This window comes from Heteronotia binoei, chromosome 15, assembly GCF_032191835.1.
Source record: "Heteronotia binoei isolate CCM8104 ecotype False Entrance Well chromosome 15, APGP_CSIRO_Hbin_v1, whole genome shotgun sequence".
NCBI lineage: Eukaryota > Metazoa > Chordata > Lepidosauria > Squamata > Gekkonidae > Heteronotia > Heteronotia binoei.
This window is the reverse complement of record NC_083237.1, coordinates 1486916-1510441: the sequence shown is the minus strand read 5'-3', so window position 1 is coordinate 1510441 and position 23526 is coordinate 1486916. Positions and strand designations below refer to the sequence as shown.

The 23526-nt window shown below is 50.6% G+C and overlaps 1 protein-coding gene across 1 annotated transcript in view; it reads right to left on the bottom strand.

Moving 5' to 3' along the window:
• Positions 1-23526, bottom strand: part of EPHB4 (EPH receptor B4) — a 54370-nt gene that overhangs the window by 25808 nt on the left and 5036 nt on the right. The window contains exons 2-6 of the mRNA XM_060255412.1: positions 16903-16973; positions 11145-11826; positions 6065-6220; positions 5641-5970; positions 2960-3084 (exon numbers count right to left, since the gene is read on the bottom strand). Of these exons, the coding sequence (XP_060111395.1) occupies positions 2960-3084; positions 5641-5970; positions 6065-6220; positions 11145-11826; positions 16903-16973 (1364 nt within the window). The remainder of the gene's footprint in view (positions 1-2959; positions 3085-5640; positions 5971-6064; positions 6221-11144; positions 11827-16902; positions 16974-23526) is intronic.

Genomic DNA, 23526 nt, shown 5'->3' with positions numbered 1-23526 from the left:
CCCAAATGGGTTCCTTCTAGTTCTGAGTTCACTACCGTGTTTAGAATTCTAGAACAAGACAAAACCCTTGCATCAACCACTCCTTTTACCACCCTCCTCAGAACTCTGTGCGAAATTGTTCTCTGCTAATCAATTAATTAATCAGGCTGAGTGGGCTGAAGCTGAATCCAGCGAAGACCGAGGTCCTTTGCGTAGGTCGCGACGGGCTGGGAGGGGAGATCTCCCTACCAGCCTTTGACGGTGCGTCACTGATTCCAGTGCGCAGGGTCAAGAGCTTGGGAGTGCTACTGGAGCCTTCCTTGACAATGGAGGCCCAGATAGCTGCCACCGCTAAATCCGCCTTCTTCCACCTTAGGAGGGCGAGGCAGTTGGCCCCCTTCCTGGAACGTAGAGACCTGGCAACTGTGATCCATGCAACGGTCACCTCGAGGCTAGACTACTGTAACGCCCTCTACATGGGGCTGCCCTTATACCGAACGCGGAAACTGCAGCTAGTGCAGAATGCAGCGGCCAGGCTGTTAGTGGGACTACCTCGGTGGGAACATGTGCAGCCTGTGCTGCGGGATCTGCACTGGCTGCCAATTGTGTACCAAGTCCGCTATAAGGTGCTGGTTATTACCTTTAAAGCCCTATATGGCCGAGGACCTGCCTACCTTAGGGACCGCCTCTCCCCATATGTTCCTCAGAGAGCACTGAGATCTAGCTCTCAAAACCTTTTAAAAGTCCCTGGACCAAGGGAGGTTAGATTGAAATCAACGAGGGAGCAAGCCTTCTCAACAATGGCTCCCCAATGGTGGAATCAACTTCCAGAAGAGGTGTGAGCCCTGCGGGACCTAAATCAGTTCCGCAGGGCTTGCAAAACTGCCCTCTTCGAGCTCGCGTTAGGATGAAACCCCAGGAAATGACAACTAGCCTTATATACACAACTGAATTGTAGCACTGAAACTGAAATTTAGAATTTATAACGGTTTAACTGCTGATTAATTTTAATTCAACTTATGAATGTAATTTATTTGTTTTAACTGTCCAATTGTTTGCAATAATATTGTATTTTACTGTAATCACGGTATATACCGTGTCGTGTTAGCTGCCCTGAGCCTGCCTTTGGCGGGGGAGGGCAGGATATAAAAATAAATTTATTATTATTATTATTATTAATTCACTGTTCTCTGTTGTGCGTGTGAAGTGCTGACAGATTCCAGCCTATTGATGGGGCCCCAGAGGGCTTTCGGGGCCAGAGAGGTTCAGAGGGGGCTTGCCTTTGCCTGCCTCTGCAGAGCAACCCTGGACTTTCTTGGTGGTCTCCCATCCAAGGACTAAATGGGGCTTAGCTTCCACGATCTGATGAGGTCGGGCTATTGTGGGCAGCTTTGAGAGTCCTAGATGGCCGAGGACCTGTCTACCTTTGGGACCGTCTCTCTCAACATGTTTCCCAGAAGGTACTTAGATCTGGGATGCAGAACTTATTGTTAATCCCCGGGCTGAGGGAGGCGAGACTGAAATCTACCAGAGAGAGAGCCTTCTCAGTTGCGGCCCCCCACTGGTGGATCCAACTTCCAGAAGAAGGAAGGGCCTTGCGGGACCCTGCTCAGTTCCGCAAGGCCTGTAAAACAGCACTATTTCGACTTGCCTTCAGCTGAATTATAGTACAAGAGGACACCCAACATCGCTGAACATATTGAAATTGAAATTAATACTAGCACCAAAACTGTTTTAAACTATTTAATTGCTATCATCAATTTAATTGTCAAAACTCCCAATGTTTATTCATTCTTTTATTGTTTTAGTCTTGACTGCTGTGAGCCGTCCGGAGTCTGCTTCGGCATTGGAGGGCGGGATAGAAATCCAAGAAAGAAATAAACAAATCGTCAATCCCAATTAATGAATCCAGAATAATTACTGTCATCACCACGCCTGGTTCCAGATCTGAAAGCTAAAGCTTGATCTACATGCCTTTTGGCCAAGGCAAAAGCACCCTGGAGGGGGGTTTTGTGTTCACGCGGCGTCTGAGCCGCTGCCTGCACAGAAGAGCCATCGTGCGCCTGCAAAATCCCACAAGGAAGTTCTGCCTCAGCCAACATCACATTTCAACCAGCTCTGTAAGAGCAGCTCTGGAACGGAGAACCCACAGAAGGCAAAGCCGAGGGCCTTTTTTGACCAAACGGAGGAGCGACAGTCACCTGGTGACATTGTAGAGCAAGGCAGGTTGACTGCGGCAGAAAGTTCCGTGGTTCAACGCCCACAGTGGCCAGGTCCACAAGATGCATCTCCTGTTTTTACCACCGTTTAAATTGGTTGTGGGTTGAATTGCTGAGTTTTTGAACATAAGAAGAGCCCTGCTGGATCAGACCAGTAGTCTGTCTAGGCCAGCAGCCTACTTCACACAAACCAGTTCCTCTCGATGGTCAACAACGGGGCATGGAGGCCAAGGCCTTCCCCCCTGATGTTGTCTCCTGGCTCTGGGATTCAGAGGCTGAGTCAGACGTTCAGCTCAGTCACCACGCCTAGTAGCCATGAATCTATCTAATTCCCCTAATAAAGCTGTTTATTTCTGTGGCCATCAAGACATCCTCTGGCAGTGAATTCCACATTTCCATCACTCTGTGGCGTTCTAATGATATGAACCCTTTTGCCCTTGCAGTGACGGTAGTCAAGACACTTTTAAATACATCAGAAACGCACCCAGTGGCTGAGTTCTGACCTCACTGCTGTATCCTGCCCTCCCCCCCCCCCCCCCGAATGTTATAGCTGCTAATGGAGAGGCACGTGAAGTCAGCTCCAGCCCGCAAACATTTCTGCCCCAGCAAACAGCTCCATCTTCAAGGTGTCCCCAGACTCCATCTTCTTTTCACAAGGACTACAAACCCCATTCTCCAACAAGTCCAGGAAAAAAGGGGAGATGAAAAGCTGCTGTGCGGTTAGCAGGAAAGGAGCGCTCTGCCTGCCCCTTTCCACTCACCTTCTCGTAATACTTGACCTCGTAGTCCAAGATGTTCCCGGTCGGAGGCTGGACAAAGGGCCAAACCAAGGTCATCCCAGTGGGCGTGACGGCTGTCGACTGGATCTCAGAAACAGGCTGGGGCACTGGAGAGAGAAGGATGGGAGCGTGAATACCCAGCCCAGGTGGGGTAAAAAGCATCCCCCAAAAGACTGAGTTCCACTCTCATGATGGGGAGGAGCTGGAAGGGGTCAGGGCTCCTCTGGAGCAGCTGGAACTGCTACTCCTTCATCCTCCAACCAAAAAGCCCCTTGGAATTTATTAAAGCCAAGGCTTTTTACTTTTTGTAGCAGGAACTCCTTTGCCTATTAGGCCACACAGCCCTGATGTAGCCAATCCTCTAAGAGCTTACAGGAGACCCTGTACTAAGAGCCCTGTAAGCTCTTGGAGGATTGGCTGACATCAGAGGGTGTGGCCTAACGCAAATGCGGGGCTTCTTTTGTAGCAGAAACTCCTTTGCCTTTTAGGCCACACAGCCCTGATGAAGCCAATCCTCTAAGAGCTTACAGGAGGCCCTGTGTAATAACAGCCCTGGAGGACTGGCTACCTCAGGGGTGTGTGGCCTAATACGCAAAGGAGTTCCTGCTACAAAAAAAGAGCCCTGATTAAAACATTTGTACCCTGCCTTTTGTGGTCTGAGGCGGCTTAGGGTCTGTTCCGATTACCAGAAAACCATCTCTTGAGGAGGGAGTTGGACACATGGCCCTACTTCTGACAGCATCTCCCCTGCCTGACTGCCGTGCTCAGAGCTCTCGGGGCCTCTCCTGGTCTCTACAACGAGAGAGCCTTCCTCTGGGAAGGGGGGATTGGGGAGAATCATAGACTAGAATCACAGAATCCTAGAGTTGGAAGGGACCTCCAAGGTCATCTAGTCCAACCCCCTGCACAATGCAGGAAACTCACAAACACCTCCCCCTACATTCACAGCATCACTGTCAGATGGCCATCTAGCCTCTGCTTAAAAACCTCCAAGGAAGGAGAGCTGGGGCAGGTGCCGCAGACATTTGCTCACAGGCAAGCCTGACTGTGGCGTCTAACAAAGCGTGCCCGCAGAGGAACACCCCGGAAGCTGCCTTCTCCTGCATCAGACCCTCAAGGTCGGTCTTGTCTGCTCAGACTGGCTGCGGCTCTCCATGGTCTGAGCTAGAGGTCTTTCCCGTCACCTCTGGCCTGGTCTGTTTCAACAGGAGATGCTGCTGGGGATTGAACCTGGGACCTTCTGTATGCCAAGCAGGCGCGCTGCCCCTGAGCCACCGGGGCCCCTTCCCAACGAGCAGCAGTTCCAGCTGCTCCAGAGGAGCCGGGATGCTCGGCCAACCTGAGTCCTTCTCAGTTATGAGAATGGAAAGCCACCGTCTTCTGAGTTATGTTTTTCTGGAGGTTTATTATCTTACTGCTCCTTAGCAGAAGGCGCCTTGTTTGCTCCCTCTCTTTCTCTTTTAAGAGAAACCCGATTTTTGATTTCTAAAGAAGAGGGATCTTGGTTCTTGGGCCTGCCCAGCAGCTGCAAGGAAGGAGAAGCTGCAGACACCTGAGCAGAGAGACAATGGTACTCAGCAAGCTCTCCCTCTTTCCTGAAATCCCAGGATTGACTGCTGGCACTGAAAACAAGACACTGGGGTGGGGGGCTCCATCCTTCTCTCACACTGCCCCCCCCAAAAAAGTACACTTCATAGAATCATAAGAGTTGGAAGGGACCTCTAGGGTCATCTAGTCCAACCCCCTGCACAATGCAGGAAACTCACAAACCCCTCCCCCTACATTCACACGATCTTCATTGCTGTCAGAAGCCCATCTAGCCTCTGTTAAAAAACCTCCAAGGAAGGAGAGCCCACCACCAACGGAGGAGGAAGCCTGTTCCACTGAGGAACCGCTTGAACGGTCAGGAAGTTCTTCCTCATGTTGAGCCAGAAACTCTTCTGATTTAATTTCAACCCATTGTATCACAGAATCCTAGAGTTAGAAGGGACCTCCAGGGTCATCTAGTCCAACCCCCTGCACCATGCAGGAAACTCACAAATCTCTCCCCTTAAATTCACAGGATCCTCATTGCTGTCAGATGGCCATCCAGCCTCTGTTGAAAAACCTCCAAGGAAGGAGAGCCCACCACCTCCCAAGGAGGAAGCCTGTTACACAGAGCCGCCCTGAGCCCGCCTTGGTGGGGTAGGGCGGGATATAAATCAAATCAAATAAATGAAATGAGGAACTGCTCTAACGGTCAGGAAGTTCTTCCTAATGTTGAGCTGGAAACTCTTTTGATTTAATTCCAACCCCTTGGTTTTGGTCCTACCTTCTGGGGCCACAGAAAACAATTCCACCCCATCCTCTATAGGACAGCCCTTCGAGGACTTGAAGATGGTGATCACATCACCTCTCAGCCGCCTCCTCTCCAGGCGAAGCATCCTGGGTTGTCTCTCCCTTTTACTTTGTTCAAACTAAGTTGCTAAAACACGTGGCCAGGCAGCCAGATCCCCAAAAGGCAACTGGCTGAGCAAGAGCTTGGCCCAGGTATGGTTGTAATCCATCGTCTTTGTTGTCCTCTGAACAGCCTCACAAGCGAGGGCGCTGGGAGCAAGCGCCTGGCCAACGTTCACCCGGCGACACGCACGGCAGAGCAGGGATCTGACCCCAGCCCAACTTACCATCCTTATTGGTGGTGATATTGATGGATTCGACTTGGGGCGGATTGTGGCTCATGTCAGAGACGCCGTTGACGGCTTGGATCTGGAAGGAGTAGGTGATGTACGGCTGAAGCCCCTCTATGGTGACGCTGCGGCCCACCAGCCCCCTGGCCCTGGGGGCGTAAACCAGACGGGAGCAAAGGCGGCAGGGCTGCCTCTCCAGGCACTCGGAGCAGACGATGTGGTAGGCCACGTCGTCGCGGCCGCCGTTCTCCAAGGGCTCGCTCCACTCCAGCACCGCCACGGAGCCGTTGATCCTGGCCTCGATGCTGCGGGGTGCAGACGGGGTGGCTGCGCAGAGGAGAGAGGAAGAGGGTTACGTTCGGGTCACATTTGCCCTCGACAGCCGCCAGACCTCCACGCTCGCTACAAAGCAGTGACTCACTCGTGCAGGGCTTCGTCGGGGGATCGTCTGGGGTCCGGAAGAACCCGATGCGGCAGGAACACTCGCTCAAGCCGGGATGCTGGGAGTTGCTGTAGGAGGGGCATGGCGAGCAAGACCCCTCGCCTTGCAAGGACTTGAAGGATCCGGCGGCGCAGGCTGCGTTGGGGTGGGGGGGGGGGGGAGAGAGAAAAACAGTGAACGTCTTGGGTGGCTGGGCACAAACACCCTTTTCTCTACAGCCAGACGTCCCTGACACAGGAGACAACAATGTCCTTGAGGGCAAAACCAGCCCTTGAATGACACATCTATAACACCCTCACTTCCACTGGCAACAGAAAGCAAACCAGGAACAAGTGGGGGGAGGGCTTAACTTCCCAGGGGAGCATATACACTCCCCCCCCCCGCCCCAGAAAAGCACCAGCGATTCCCTCCACCAAGATTTCTCCAAGCTCCAGGTTAAGGGAGGGACAGTGGCTCAGTGGTAGAGCATCTGCTTGGGAAGCAGAAGGCCCCAGGTTCAGTCCCCTGCATCTCCAACTAAAAAGGGTCCAGGCAAGTAGGCATGAAAAACCTCAGCTGGAGACCCTGGAGAGCCGCTGCCAGTCTGAGTAGACAAGACTGACTTTGAGGGACCCAGGGGGGGTCTGATTCAGTAGAAGGCAGCTTCATATATGTTCATTTGAACCTGGCTTTAAGGGAAGGAGGGTGGCTGAGTGGTAGAGCATCTGCTTGGTAAGCAGAAGGTCCCAGGTTCAATCCCCGGCATCTCCAACTAAAAGGGTCCAGGCAAATAGGTGTGAAAAACCTCAACTGGAGACCCTGGAGAGCAGGGGAGGGGCTGTGGCTCAGTGGTAGAGCATCTGCTTGGTAAGCAGAAGGTCCCAGGTTCAATCCCCGGTATCTCCAACTAAAAAGGGTCCAGGCAAGGAGGCATGAAAAACCTCAGCTGGAGACCCTGGAGAGCTGCTGCCAGTCTGAGCAGACAATACTGACTTTGAGGGACCCGGGGGGGGGTCTGATTCAGTAGAAGGCAGCAGCTTCATGTGTCCTGGGACTGTCAGATGCATGGCGCTCCTTTCCCCTCTACGAAGGAACTGGACTTGAAGAGGCCCTTCCCAGGGCACCTCCGGGCTTGGTGCTCCTTGTAAGGGAAGGGGGTGGGAAAGAGGGACGTATTTCTCTGCAGAAAGGACATGCGGAGAGATATGGAGGCAGAGCACCTGCCCCCACCCCAGCACCATCCCCAGAGGATTAACTTCTCTTTGCCCCTCCCCCTCCCGTGAAGACAGTCTCCGAGGGAAGCCGCGTTGGTCTGTAGAAGAGCCTCATTTGAATCCCTGAAGCACCTCTGAGACCAACCTGATTTTCAGGGCTTGAGCTTTCAAGGGTCTGACAAAGGGAGCATGACTCTCCAAAGCTCCTACCCCAAAAAGCCGGCTGGTCTCAAAGGTGCTGCTGGAATCGCATCTCACTGTTCCGTTTGTCCTGTGTTCACACAAACACAGACCACGGCTTCACTTGCGGGACTGCGGGGTGGTTTCTAAATGCTTTCAAAAAAGGCACGCCACAGCAAGGAAGGGGGGGCACCACAGACGCTGTCCCCTCCTGCCCCACTGTCGGCCAGCAAGGACCCCCCCCCCCCCGCCAAGCTCCCATCCCATCCTGATGGCCTTGAAGAAGAAGAAGACAACGTTGGATTTATATTCCGCCCTCCACTCAGGAGTCTCAGAGCGGCTCACAATCTCCTTTGCCTTCCCCCCCCCACAACAGACACCATGTGAGGTAGATGAAGATACTGGATTTATATCCCGCCCTCCACTCCGAAGAGTCTCAGAGCGGCTCACAATCTCCTTTCCCTTCCTCCCCCACAACAGACACCCTGTGAGGTAGATGAAGATACTGGATTTATATCCCGCCCTCCACTCCGAAGAGTCTCAGAGCGGCTCACAATCTCCTTTCCCTTCCTCCCCCACAACAGACACCCTGTGAGGTAGATGAAGATACTGGATTTATATCCCGCCCTCCACTCCGAAGAGTCTCAGAGCGGCTCACAATCTCCTTTCCCTTCCTCCCCCACAACAGACACCCAGTGAGGCGGGTGGGGCTGAGAGGGCTCTCACAGCAGCTGCCCTTTCAAGGACAACCTCTGCCAGAGCTCTGGCTGACCCAAGGCCATTCCAGCAGCTGCAAGTGGAGGAGTGGGGAATCAAACCTGGTTCTCCCAGATAAGAGTCTGCACACTTAAACACTACGCCAAACTGGGTCTCTGGTGGTGTTTAGAGATGTTCCCCCCTCACACACACACACACACACACACACACACACACACACACGGGCTGCTCGCCAACTACTCTTGACCCCCAAATATCTGGCATTCCTCTCGCTTCCAAGCCCGGAACAGCCAGCGAAGAGTTCAAAGCCCTCTGCTCCAAGCCACTGCCTGCCCAGAGGATAGACAAGGGCGAGGAAAGAGAGCAGCTGCAGGCCTCCCCCCCCCCCCCAAGCTGTACCCCAGCCTTTCGTGTGGAGTGGGGGCCTGGAGCAGGGACCTGGTGGGCAGCCCGCTGGCAGGCCTCTTGTTTACGGAAGGTTAACCCACTTCCTGGGTGCCAGAGTCTTTGTTCTCCCCCCCCCCCGCCCCAGAAGCTGGGCATCCTATCTCTCCAAACGCAGTAGCTTTGGTTCTTCCACCCAGCCGCCCCTGGAAGACAAGTTCGCTTGTGTCATGAGCCCTGACGGGGAGGAGCTGGACTCTGGGAACGTGGTGGCTTGATAGATTTCTCCCTCTAACTGTACGGAAAGGAAAGGTCACCAGTCGTTTCCGACTCCAGGGTGACGTCGCATCACGACGTTTTCACGGCAGACTTTTTTACGGGGTGGTTTGCCACTGCCTTCCCGTCATCTCCACTTTCCCCCCAGCAAGCTGGGGACTCATTTGACCGACCTCGGAAGGATGGAAGGCTGAGTCAACCTAGAGCCGGCGACCTGAACCCAGCTTCCCCTGGGATCGAACTCAGGTCGTGAGCAGAGAGTTCAGACCGCAGTACTGCAGCTTTACTCTGAGCCACGGGGCTACCTCTAACTGTACGAGGCTGCCCTTAAACCCAGGCGTTCTGGTTTCACGCCTTCATACCCCGAGAAATTGTGTTTCTCAATCCCATCTCCACCCAGAGCACGAACTCCCCCAAAGAGAACACCCAGGAATGAAGTGTCCCCCAGGCCTCCCGGAAATTTACCCTCCCGATGTCTCCTGTTTCCCTCCCAGACAGGGTTGCCATCTCTGTGTTGGGAAAGACCTGCAGATTTTGGGGAGAGTGGGGGCTGGGAGAGGGGAGGGGCTTCAGTGGGATATCAGGCAGTGGAGTCCACCTTCCAAAGCGGCCATTTTCTCCAGGGGGAACTGATCTGTCACCTGGGAATCAGTTGTAATAGTGGACCCCCTGGAGGTCATACAGTAAAGAGGATCTACAGGTGCATACAATTGCTGAAAGACAACAAAATCGACTGTGTAAAGCACACTGTTTTACAATAAAACAATTGCAACGAATTGTTAATACCGGTGTCATTATTTATAAGGCAGTTCTGTACACAGAATAAGATTTTACAGATACCCAAATACCATGTCCATAACGACCTTGCGAGCAATATCTACGTAAATGGGCTACCATGCAATGACAGCTTTAAAGGTGCCCACGTTCAAACTGTAGCAAGTCCAATGGGTAGAGATGAAAAATGGATCCAAGCTGTCTTGATAATGCGTCTATGTGAACGAGCTACAAGGCAATAATAGCTTTAAAGATGCCCACACTCAAATTGTAGCCAGCAAGTCCAACAGGGATATACATGGTATTTCAACTATACCTGTTGGACTTGCTGGCTACAATTTGAATGTGGGCACCTTTAAGGCTATTATTGCATGGTAGCCCGTTTATATAGCTATTGTTTGCAAAGCGGTTGTTATAGACCTGATATTTGGATAGCTGTAAACTCTTATTCTGTATCCAAACTGCCTTATAAATAATACCAGTGCCACCAATTCAAGTTGCAATTACTTTATTGCAATAAGAAAAACGGGGTGCATTGCACAGTTGATTTTGTAGTCTTTCACCACCGGGAGGCTGGCAACCCCCTCCCACAAGAAACTTCCAGTTTCTTAGCTACTAGGTTCGAGTCCAGCAGCGGCTTAGAAACCAAAAATGGATTTTTGTGGTATGAATTTCCGAGAGCCAAAGGTCCCTCCATCTGACTCTGAAAGGCTTGACCCCTGAACACCTTGGCCCCGCAGGGGCTACTGGACCCAAAACCACCTGTGCCGCTGCAGATCCACCCCCCTCCCTCCCTCCCCATCGGAACGACCTTCACGTCCCTCAGTGTTCCAGCACCCAATTTCAGCTCTTACGCATCACCACCCTTCCAAGAACTTCACAGCTCCTGCTGTTAGAGATCTCTAACCCAGCTTATGGCTGACCTGTCCCGAGATGCCGTTTGGCTCTCTGAGGCAAGCAACAAGATGGTGGGAATTTTCTGAAGCTTATATAGGTTCTTGCCCTGAGAACTTCACTTATCTCTGATAGATATCTCTCTTCTGGGTCAACCTGACACTTTTCTCACCAGCTGCAAGTCAGATGGGCTCTCACACTGGCTAATGTCCATCTATCTTTAGATCTGATACTGTCCGGTGAAAACTTCCGTTCTTATCTGATTCTTCCCACTTCCATTTAACAAACATCTTCCCAGCCAAATACTTTTTTTTCTACGATTATCCCCAGATAAACTCTCTTGCATTGACCTAGATTCTCTACTAACATCTAAATCTGCAAACTCTGGCATCAGACAATTTTCAAGTGCTTCAAACAGTGAAAAATGACTTAAATCTCTCATGGGTTGTTCTCATAAAGGGTCCAGTCAGAATTTTTTCCCACAAGATCTGCCTCCCAATCAAAACTAGAACCATTCCCTAAGAATCCAGGGATCCAAACCTCGAGTCGCCTCAAAGGTGCCCTGCACCAGACCCAGGAAACCCAGCGTTCTGCCCCCTCCTCCAACCCACTCCGTCTCCCCAGATCTGCTCTCTTCTCACCGCGACACTTGGTGTTTTCCTCAGAAGGCTCGTAGCCTGCGGCACAAGCGCAATCAGTGATGGTTTGCTCAGCCCATTGCCCGTCCTCCCGACAGTACATGCTGAGGGGCCTGGAGCTGGTTTTGATGGCGTTGGCCACGCACTGACCGGTGACGGGCATGACCAGCTCCCTGGGCACTGTCTCTTGGAAGACGGTGAAGTTGACGGTGATGGAGGGGCACTTCTTGTAGAAGAGGCGGACTGAGAGGAGAGCCATGCAGGCCCCTTGGTCTTGGAAAGCCAAGTAGAACCCCGCCCGGGTGAGAGGCCCGATTTTGAGGGTCTTCACGTTCACCTTCCCGGAGGCCTCCATTCCTGCCCGCTTCCTGGTGAGGTGTTCAGCCGCCACCGTGTCCACCTTGACGTACGGGTTCTCCATCCACGCGGGGAAAGTGTCCGTGGCCACGTCAGCATCTGCTTCGTAAAAGAAGACGTTGAACGTCTCCTTGCAAGAGCGAGTGACCCGAGGGATGGAGAAACACTCCACCACCGTGAAACGGAGCTCCGCGTAGACGTGGGTGGCGCCGGAACGCGGGACAAAGGTGGTCCGAAGCCAGTTGTTCTGGTTGGGGTGGTGGACGGCACACACCTCAAAGGTCCGGACGCTGTTCTGCTCCTCATCCATCCCGCTCAGCTCTTCCCACTGCCGGGGACAAAAGGGAGAGTATTTGTCATTGCTAGAGGCAGAAGGCATGGGAAGGGAGGACCTTTCTCACCACCCACCCCAACTGATGAAAAACAAGACTGGCAGAGGAGCAGATGTTCTAACAAAACAGTTACCCTGAGGCCCTGCAAGTTGAGTGTGAGGTCAAAGGGCTGTCGCAGCTGTGCCCAACCCCAAACTGATACACCAAGATATACTGCCCCTTAACATGGAAGTTCTACATAGTTATCATGGCTGCGGGGGAGGGACGGTGGCTCAGTGGTAGAGCATCTGCTTGGTAAGCAGAAGGTCCCAGGTTCAATCCCCGGCATCTCCAACTAAAAAGGGTCCAGGCAATTAGGCGTGAAGAACCTCAGCTGGAGACCCTGGAGAGCCACTGCCAGTCTGAGTAGACAAGACTGACTTTGATGGACGGAGGGGAGTCTGATTCAGTAGAAGGCAGCCTCATGTGTTCATATATGTTCATAGCCAATGCTACACCTATGTCCCACTTCTGCAAACTGCAGTTTTTTCTCCCACAGAAAGAAGACGACTGAAGATTTATACTCCGTCCTTCTCTCTGAATTAGAGACTCAGAGCGGCTCACAATCTGCTTTATCTCCTTCCCCCACAACAGACACTCTGTGAGGTCTGAGGGGCTGAGAGAGCTCTCACAGCAGCTGCCCTTTCAAGGACAACCTCTGCGAGAACTATGGCTGACCCAAGGCCATTCCAGCAGCCGCAAGTGGAGGAGTGGGGAATCAAACCCGGTTCTCCCAGATAAGAGTCCGCACACTTAACCACCACACCAAACTGGTCTCCAAGGTATATGAACCACATCCAGAAGACTAATCAAGAGCCTGAAAGGAGTTCTGCTCTTCCCTTCATGCTCCACAAAGTCTGGTTTGAATTTCTTCTGAATTTCTCTGGTTAAAACAATTTTATTTGGTAACATATGGTAACAAATTATATTTCTTGCATCATTAATAACTTCTTTTATCTATCCCATATATTACTTTCTACCCACCCCTCCCCCCGTTACTTGACCCCCGGAGTCATATACCATCTATACATCATTTTAAAACAGTTCTCTTTAATACTATGACACGTCGAAAGCTTCATAGAGTTCTTCCACAAATATTCCCAAGTTTCCATCTGTATTTCTTCATTTACATTAATTGCCCACTTAATCATTTGAGATTTCACTACTTCATCTTCCGTAGACCATTTTAAAAGTAATGTATATAATTTTGAAATTAATTTTTTCGTTGTCTCCAAGCAGAACTTTTTCCATTTCTGTTTGCTCTTTTCTTATTCCTTCAGTTTTAATGTCATTCTCCACCAAGCTCTTTATTTGTTGCATTTGAAACCAATCATATTTATTATTCAGCTCTTCAGCAGTTTTTAATTCTGTTTTGCCACTTTGTGTTTTTAATAGTTGATTATATGACAACCACTTTTCTTCACCCGTCTCCGCTGTTAATTTTATCACTTCAGCTGGCACTATCCATAACGGTTTTCTCTCATCTCCATATTTCTTATATTTCATCCATTTATTTAGCAAGCTGTTTCTTCTATAATGGTGAGAGAAAAAGCCGTCTATCTTTTCCCCCCCATAATACATATAAGCATGCCAGCCAAATTTATTTCCATGACCTTCCAATGCTAAGAGTTTTTTGTTTAACAACATTATCCATTCTTTTATCCATACTAAGCAAACTGCTTCATGATATAATTTTAAGTCTGGTAATTGAAATCAGCCTCTCTCTTTAGCATCTGTTAAAATTTTCATTTTAATTCTTGGTTTCTTCCCCGCCCACACAAACTTTTTCTTTGCCATCTATTAAATTGTTTACTGTCTTTCACAATCGGAATAGTTTGAAGCAAATACATTATTCTTGGTAGAATATTCATTTTAATTGCGACTATTCTAACCAACAGTGACAAATTAAGTTTATTCCACTTTAACATATCTTCATCCATTTTATTCCATAGCTTCTCATAATTATTTTTGAACAAATCAATATTCTTCATTGTTATCTCCACGCCCAAATATTTTACCTTGGAGGTAACGTCACAGCCCGTTAGTCTCTGCAATTCTTGTTGCTTATTTATTTGCATATTTTTACATAGAAGTTTTGATTTTTCTTTATTAATACAAAGTCCCGCCAACTCCCCATATTCTTGTATTTTGGCTAACAACAAAGGTGTGACTTGTATGGGGTTTTCATTTATAAACATTATATCATCTGCAAATGCTCTGTATTTGTAAGTAAATCCTTTTACTTTTAATGCTTCTATTTCTTTATCTTCTTGAATTTGCATCAGTAATATTTCAAGAGTCATTATAAACAACAGTGGGGAAAGGGGACAACTTTGTCTTGTACCTTTACTAACTATCATGTCTTCTGTAAGATCAGCATTTATACATAGCCTTGCACGTTGTTCAGTATATATTGCTTTTATCATTCTTATAAAGCTTTCTCCCAGCTCAATTTTCTCCATTACTGCAAACATAAAATCCCAATTTATATTATCAAATGCTTTCTCTGCGTCCGCAAAGAATAATGCTACTTCCTTTTCTGGATGTCTTTCATAATATTCTACAATATTTACAACAGTTCTGATATTGTCCCTTATTTGCCTTTTGGGAAGAAAGCCCACTTGATCTTCCTTTATAAAATTTATCAAATATTGTTTAAACCGTTCTGTCAAGATTCTTGTATATATTTTATAGTCATTATTTAATAATGAAATTGGTCTATAATTTTTTACGTTCGTAACATCTCTATCTTCCTTTGGAATCAATGAAACAACCGCTTCCTTCCACGTATTTGGTATTTTCCCTTTTGTTCTTATCATATTCATCAATTTCTGAAGTTTCGGGATTAACTCCTCTTTGAGGGCTTTAAAAAATTTAGCTGTATATCCATCTGGCCCAGGTGCTTTCCCATTTTTCATTGCATTAATTGGGAGTGCTGCTGGAATCTTCCTTGACAATGGAGACCCAGATAGCAGCCACTGCCAAATCCGCCTTCTTCCATCTTAGGCGGACGAGGCAGTTGGCCCCCTTCCTGGAACGCCGCGACCTGGCAACGGTGATCCATGCGACGGTCACCTCGAGGCTAGACTACTGTAACACCCTCTACATGGGGCTGCCCCTGTACTGAACTCGGAAACTGCAGCTAGTGCAGAATGCAGTGGCCAGACTGCTAGTGGGACTACCTCGGTGGGAACACGTGCGGCTTAGGCTGCGGGAACTGCACTGGCTGCCAATTGTCTACCGAGTTCGTTACAAGGTGCTGGTTACCACCTTTAAAGCCCTATATGGCCGAGGACCTGCCTACCTTAGGGACCGCCTCCATATGTTCCCCAGAGAGCACTGCAATCCAGCTCACAAAATCTTTTGGAAATCCCTGGGCCCAAGGAGGCCAAACTAAAAACAACTAGGGAGCAGGCCTTCTCTATAAAGGCACCCCAATGGTGGAATCAGCTACCAGAAGAGGTGGGGGCCCTACGGGATCTTAATCAGTTCCGTAGGGCTTGCAAAACCGCCCTCTTCCAACTAGCCTTTTAAGATGGACCTGGAATTATCATCAAGCCATCTTGTATATACTGCGACTGTAGCACCTTTATACTGTTTTTAGATTAATGATCTTAATGTTAACTTATATATTGTATAATTTATATTGCTTTGTTTATTGATTGTATTACTTGTTTTATTGTTATACCATGATATTTTATATCATGCCTTGTAAGCCGCCCTGAGCCTGCTTCGGCGGGGAGGGCGGGATATAAATAAAAACTTATTATTATTATTATTAATTGCTGCTTCAATTTCTATTTTTTCAATTGGATCATTCAAAACTTTTCGCATATTTTCTGCTAAGGGTGCTATTTTTATCTTTCGTAAGTACTCATCCATCTTTTCTTTCCTTATTTTAACACCTTTAAATAACTTGGCATAATACTTTAAAAAATCTCTTTTTATTCCTTCTTGATCTACCACCTCTCTTCCATCCACCACAATTTTATTAATAATTTTACTTTCTCTCTTTTTCTTCAGTTGCCAGGTCAAATATTTTCCGGGTTTGTTTGCTCCTTCAAAAGATTTCTTCGGCAATCTTTTCAGATTCCATTCCAGTTCTTTATTTAACAAATGTCTCACATTTGTTAATCTCCCTTATAATTTTCTTTTTCCCTGGCCTTTTTCTCAGTTCCCCTTCTTTTTTCTTTATTTCACTTTAAATGTCCAACATCTGTTTTTCTTTTGCCCTCTTATCTTTGTTATTCAATGTAATCAATATTCCTCTCATTACTGCTTTATAAGCATCCCAGACCGTCTGAAATTCTATATCCTCTTTATCGTTTATTTGGAAGAAAGCTTTAGTTTCATTTTCTAGAGATGTCACTATTTCTTTATTCTGTAGTAAATCATTCAATCTCCATCTTCCCAACTTCTTAGACAATTTTGTAATCCACATTACTGGGATATGGTCAGCCCCAATTTTAGGTAAAATCTCTTATTTTCTTTGTTATAAGGCCTAAGTCTTTAGTGCCCCACCACATGTCAATTCTGGGAAAAGTTTTATGTCTTGCTGAAAAAAAGGTATAGTCCAAATTTCTTCTGAATTCCTGACATGGGGGTGGGGGTGGTGAAGTATGGTGGACCTCACTTCCCCAGGAAAACACGCCCTGAAATGCAAGCTGTGGAGGGGTCACACTCCGCTCAGTATGGAAGGAGAGCATTCAGTACATGCCCAGAGACATTCTTGTCTTCATTACAAATTTTATTATCTACTGCGAATCTTTACAAAAATAGGATTTGGAAGACCTTTCTTTCCTTTTCTCTCCCCTGAAATGAGACTCATAACCTTTCCGGGGTTTCTCATCTTTTTCTTTCCCTATATAGCTAGACACTTTTTTCCTCCTGTTGTCATAAAACCGTTTTGTTTCAGCTCCTGTTTCTCCCTGCTTAAAAGTCCCACCGCCCTCCAGATGCAGCAAATGGAGGTGACAGGAGGACCGCCCCCCCACAAGAAGCAGGGTCCCCCATGGGACCAAATGACCCCTCACCTGGCCGTCCGCAGGGGGGTACGTTGTCCACCGCAAATCAGCGGTCTCCAGCTTGGTATTCATGAGGCTCTCTGAAAGACAGAAGGGAATGGGGCCGGTCAAGAGGTCAGAACAAGGAAGCAAGGCAGGGAGGGGTATCTTGGGACAGCCCCAGACTGCTCCGGAGGGGAAAAGGATGGGTGACTGGCGGTGGGGGGGGGGGGAGTTGGTCTGGGGCAGGATGCATTAACACTGAACAAAAATGCTCCCCCTCCCCCCCAAAAAAAGCTTTTAGGGTGGATTTTAAACACCATTCAGTATGGCTTAATCTAAATTTATATCCTGCATTTCACCCTAAAGGAAATCCAAAGTGGCTTACGCATCATTCCCCTCACCTTCATTTTCTCTTCACAACCCCGTGAACTGGTCTGGGTCAATCACATGCTCTAAGCCTAACTCTCCATGCCAGAGTGGGGATTCGAACCCAGGCCTTCCAGATCCTACCTGAACCATAACACCCCTGGGTTTCAAACAAAGGGAGAAGGAGAAGAGGACTGCAGATTTATACCCCACCCTTCTCTCTGAATCAAGAGACTCAGAGCAGCTTACAATCTCCTATAACTTCTCCTCCCACAACAGACACCCTGTGAGGTGGGTGGGGCTGAGAGAGCTTTCCCAAAAGCTGCCCTTTCAAGGACAACTCCTGCAAGAGCTCTGGCTGACCCAAGGCCATTCCAGCAGCTGCAAGTGGAGGAGTGGGGAATCAAACCCGGTTCTCCCAGATAAGAGTCCGCGCACTTAGCCACTACACCAAGTGTGTACTTTGTGGCTAAGTGCGTACTCTGCAGTCATCAGTGTCGAGGGAGCACATCAGGGTGGGGGTGGGTCAACCAATTCCTCCTCGCACTCCCCCAAGTCTAACTATGAAGCACTGACTTTGCCACAAAGCCGCCTTTAAAATTCTACCCATGCAGAGAAAAGTCACCAACGCCTCTTTTCATGCACGTGGAGTAATTCATTTCGATGTAAGCAAACTCCCCACTGACCAGACTTCAGAACTCCCACCTCACCGGCCAGGTGGGCCCCGCACCAATCCCTTCGCCCCACTTTCCAGCCCCCCCCCCCCACACTCTGTTTAAACTCCTGGGGGCTGGTCACCTCTACCGTGTGCAACTCTGGGATCGGAACGGGCTCCCGGAGGGTCAAAGGTGGGAGTCTGGTGGCGAAATATTTATAAAAGCCGGACTCACGTCATTTCCCCAAACAGCGGACACCGCCCTGGCCAGGAAACCAACTCCCGCAATCCCACTGATACTGCTCGGTCCATGGCACACCGGTCACATCCCTGTTTCAGGCTGCTTCCTCCCCCCCCCCCCTTTCTAGCAGCACCCCTTTTTGAAAGCAGCCCCCCCTTCCTGGCACACAGTGGCATGAGTGATACGTGAAACCACCCGTCTTCGGCTGGCGAGGTCACCGGCCAAACAAAAGGACCCTTGTTTTAACCCATCCCTCGTCCCAGGCTGGAGAACGGCAGGCTCTACTGGGTTTCAGCAAAGGATGCTGGGAGCCAGGGATTCTCCAAAGAGGCGGCCCTCCAGAGACTGGGGCCCTATGAAGTGGCTGCCACCCCATGAAAAAGGTAAAGGTAGTCCCCTGTGCAAGCACCAGTCGCTTTTGACTCTGAGGTGAGGTTGCTTTCACAACGTTTTCACGGCAGACTTTTTCCGGGGTGCTTTGCCACTGCCTTCCTCAGTCATCTACGCTTCCCCCCCCCCCAGCAAGCTGGGGACTCATTTCACCGACCTCGGAAGGATGGAAGGCTGAGTCAACCTGGAGCCGGCTACCTGAATCCAGCTTCCGCTGGGATCGAACTCAGGTCATGAGCAGAGGGCTCCAACTGCAGTACTGCAGCTTTACCACTCTGACCTACGGGGCTCTTGGAAAGGAAAGGTCCCCTGTGCAAGGACCAGTCATTTCCGACTCTGGGGTGACGTTGCTTTCACAACGTTTTCACGGCAGACTTTTTCCGGGGTGCTTTGCCATTGCCTTCCCTAGTCTTTTACACTTTCCCCCCAGCAAGCTGGGGACTCCTTTCACCGACCTCGGAAGGATGGAAGGCTGAGTCAACCTTGAGCCGGCTACCTGAACCAGCTTCCGCTGGGATCAAACTCAGGTCATGAGCAGAGCTTAGGACTGAAGTACTGCAGCTTGACTGCTCTGCACCACGGGGCTCTGCCACCCCATGGGGGGCCCACAAAAGGCCAGCCCAGCTGCTCTGCACGTCTCTTTGGCAGGCCATGCAACTGCACAGGCAGCTCGGACAAAGAGAGGCCTACTCGGCAGAAGGGGTGTTGCAAAGCCGTTTCCCGGACTTCACAAGCCAAACTGATGAGAAGTCGCTGCTGGGCACCTGCTCAGTAAAGCCCTCATGGCCTGGCTGTGGCACCCGCTTCCACCTCCCCCCAGCCAGGCTCCAGGTGGGGCCTGGGGATCTCCCAGAATTCCCAGAGACCAGTTCCCCTGGACAAAATGGTGGCTTGGGAGGGTAAACTCTACGGCAGGGGTGGCCAACGGTAGCTCTGGGGCTGATGGGAGTTGTAGGCAAAAAAAAAATCTGGAGAGCTACCATTGGCCACCCCTACTCTACGGCATTACATCCCACGGAGGCCCCACCTCCCAAATGCCTAGGAATTTCCCAACCTGGAGCTGGCAACCTCGCTAGCAGCCCCAACGCCCCCTCCTGGCTGCCCCTCTGACGGAGCAAGCCATCCCTCTGCTTAGGGGGCAGGAGAAAGACAACCCAGACAAGAAAAGGAGGCACAAAAGGCCTTTCCCCGGGGAGCAGCGGGTGTTGGGATGGTCGGGGTGGAAGGAATGATGCGGCTGCTGCTGGCTCCAGTGCCAGAGGGAGGAAAGGTGATAGGCAGAGAGCCAAGCCGGGAAAGTCATTAGAGGAAGTTTGGGAATGGTGACTTTGCCCGGCAGCCGTTTTCATCCAGCGACGCAGCCCCTTCCCACTTCTGGGGAACACCGACTCAGTCCCCCCCCCCCCAGCCTCCATTTCCAGCTGCCTGCCTGGCCGGGTCTGTTTCAGTCCCCCCCACCCATCCGCCCTCATGCACTCGGCCTCCCCTCCCCACCCCTCGACTCTCACTCATTCCTGCCTAAATCCATCCCAGATGTGGGAGGCTTCAGCTACAGAGGAGCTGGGTGTCAGAAAGGGGGTGGGATGGGCGGCTGAGGGCCCCAAGGAGGCAGCCGGCCAGAACAAGGTGTGTGTGTGGGGGGGGGGGGCAGGAGCCAGGACTCCCTTTCAGGGTTCCCAGGGAAAGGTGGGTGGGGGAGAAGAACAGGTCCGGGGGAGGGGGGGTAGGAGCCGCTCGTACTCCTCGGTCCCCTCTTGGCCTGCCCTAAATGCCCTTCCAAGGAAAGGGAAGGGAAGGTCCCCTGTGCAAGCACCAGTTTCCGACTCTGGGGCGACGCTGCTTTCACAACGTTTTCATGGCAGACTTTTTACGGGTGGTTTGCCATTGCCTTCCTCAGTCATTTATGCTTTCTCCCCAGCAAGCTGGGCACTCATTTTACCGACCTTGGAAGGATGGAAGGCTGAGTCAACCTCAAGCCAGCTACCTGAAAACCCAGCTTCTGCTGGGGATCAAACTCAGGTCGTGAGCAGAGCTTGGACTGCAGTACTGCAGCTTTACCACTCTGCGCCACAGGGCTTCAAAAAGGTAAAGGTAGACCCCTGTGCAAGCACCAATCGTTTCCGACTCTGGGGCGACGCTGCTTTCACGTTTTCACAGCAGACTTTTTACAGGGTGGTTTGCCATTGCCTTCCCCAGTCTTACACTTCCCCCCCAGCAAGCTGGGGACTCCTTTTACCGACCTAGGAAAGATGGAAGGCTGAGTCAACCTTGGGCCGGCTACCTGAATCCAGCTTCCGCCGGAATCGAACTCAAGTCGCGAGCAGAGAGTTCAGACCACAATACTGCAGTACTGCTGCTTTACCACTCTGCGCCACGGGCCCTTCTAAGGGGAGTCACAAATTGCAGCCTCCCCCCTCCCCACCCCTGCCCTAGAAGAAAGGGCCGCACCCTATACCCGGTGGAGACTTTTTAATTAAACTCAGGGCACGGTTCCCAGCACCTTGCTTCCGACCTAACTGCAAGCAGACGCGTCTTGTCTCTGCGTGCAGAGAGGGATTGGATGTCTTCAGGGCCCCAAACACTCCCTTTATAGCCCCCCCCCCCGGAAGAAGCAAGGCCACACCAGTCAGACCCCAGGGTGGTCCGGGGAGGGGTAGCCAACACCCCCCCCCCAAGAAAGGCTGTTTGGGAACTGTAGCCCAAGATTCAGAGGGCACAGCAGCCCCCAACTCTGCCTCTATTGCACCTCAAGGCACCCCAACGCCCTCCCCCAATGCATGTTGTAACACCTCCTTGCTAGGACCCTCACAGCTCCGAATGCATGCCTTCTCAGTTGTGGCCCCCAGCATGAAGAACAATGCCAGAGGAGGTCAGGAAGGCCCCACCCACCCCCAACACCCAGCATTCTAAAAACTATGCAAAGCCTCATGATTCCGGAGGGCATTTTATACAGGTAAGAAGGCTGTGCTGTTACAAAATGGATCCAGGCAGGTCACCGTTCCGGGCTGAAGCAACAGAACAGTTTGAGTCCAGCCGCCCCTTTAAGACCCACAAAGACACACATGAAAGCTTAAACCCAGAATTAAACTTCGTTGGTCTTAAAAGGGCCGCTAGACTCAAACTCGCTTCCATTTCAAAATGGTTCAGAAAGATGCTTTAACAGAAGATGGTGGCTCATATATCACTTCATGCACTATGTGCGCCCTGTGGCAAATTGTGAGAGCCAGTTTGGCGTAGTGGTTAAGTGTGCAGACTCTTATCTGGGAGAACCGGGTTTGATTCCCCACTCCTCCACTTGCTGCTGCTGGAATGGCATTGGGTTAGCCAGAGCTCAAAGGAGTTGTCCTTGAAAGGGCAGCTGCTGTAAGAGCTCTCTCAGCCCCACCCACCTAACAGGGTGTCTGTTGTGGGATGAATCATAGAGTTGTGAGGGACCTCTAGGGTCATCAAGTCCAACCCCCTGCACAATGCAGGAAACTCACAAACCCCTCCCCTTAAATTCACAGGATCTTCATTGCTTTCAGGTGGCCCTCTAGCCTCTGTTGAAAAACCTCCAAGGAAGGAGAGCCCACCACCTCCCAAGGAGGAAGCCTCTTCCACTGAGGAACCACTCTAATGGTCAGGAATCACAGAGTTGGAAGGGACTTCTAGGGTCATCTAGTCCAGCCCTCTGCACAAGGCAGGAAACTCACAAACCCCTCCCCCTAAATTCACAGGATCCTCATTGCTGTCAGATGGAGCCTCTGCTTAAAAACCTCCATCTCCTCCCGAGGAGGAAGCCTGTTCCACTGAGGAACCGCTCTAACAGTCAGGAAGTTCTTCCTAATGTTGAGCAGTTAATGTTAATGTGGGGCTGGAAAGTGCTATCCGGCTGCAGCTGACCTACGACCACCCCTCATGGGGCTTTCCAAGGCAGGAGAAGATATAGGAGGTTGTGAGCCGCTCTGAGTCTCTGATTCAGAGAGAAGGGCGGGGTATAAATCTGCAGTCGTCATATATGTGACCCTGCTGTGTAATTCCTGCCTCATTTAATCTATCCCATTCCTATATGGGCTTTGTTTCAGATTTCCACCATTGCTTACTCTGAGCTGGGTGGGACAGGCTGGCTGGGAAGCTCACCAGGGTCAGCCCTGATTGGGACTTGGAGGGGAGATGACCAAGGGAGTTCAGGGACGCTACGCAGAGGCAGGCAAGGGTGAGCCACCTCTGAACACCACCTGCCTTGAAAAGCCCCATGAGGGGTGGTCGTAGGTCAGCTGCAGCCAGACAGCACTTCCAGGCCCCACATTAAGAAGATATTGGATTTATATCCCGCCCTCCACTCCGAAGAGTCTCAGAGCGGCTCACAATCTCCTTTCCCTTCCTCCCCCACAACAGACACCCTGTGAGGTGGGTGGGGCTGAGAGGGCTCTCACAGCAGCTGCCCTTTCAAGGACAATCTCTGCCAGAGCTATGGCTGACCCAAGTCCGTTCCAGCAGGTGCAAGTGCAGGAGTGGGGAATCGAACCCGGTTCTCCCAGATAAGAATCCGCACACTTCACCACTACACCAAACTGGCTCTCTTCCACCCTCCACTCTGAATCTCAGAGCAGCTTACAATCTCCTTTATTTTTCTTCCCCACAACAGACTCCCTGTGAGGTGGGTGGGGCTGGAGAGGGCTCTCACAGCAGCTGCCCTTTCAAGGACAACCTCTGCCAGAGCTATGGCTGACCCAAGGCCATGCCAGCAGCTGCAAGTAGAGGAGCGGGGAATCAAACCCGGTTCTCCCAGATAAGAGTCCGCACACTTCACCACTATGGCTGACCCAAGGCCATTCCAGCAGGTGCAAGTGGAGGAGTGGGAAATCAAACCCGGTTCTCCCAGATAAGAGTCCGCACACTTAACCACTACACCAAACATGGCTTCTTTACTGGATGTCTCATCCCATTGCCTGCATTGACTCGCATGGTATAATCTGCTTTAAGACACCGAGGGAAAAGGTGGATGATATATAAATAA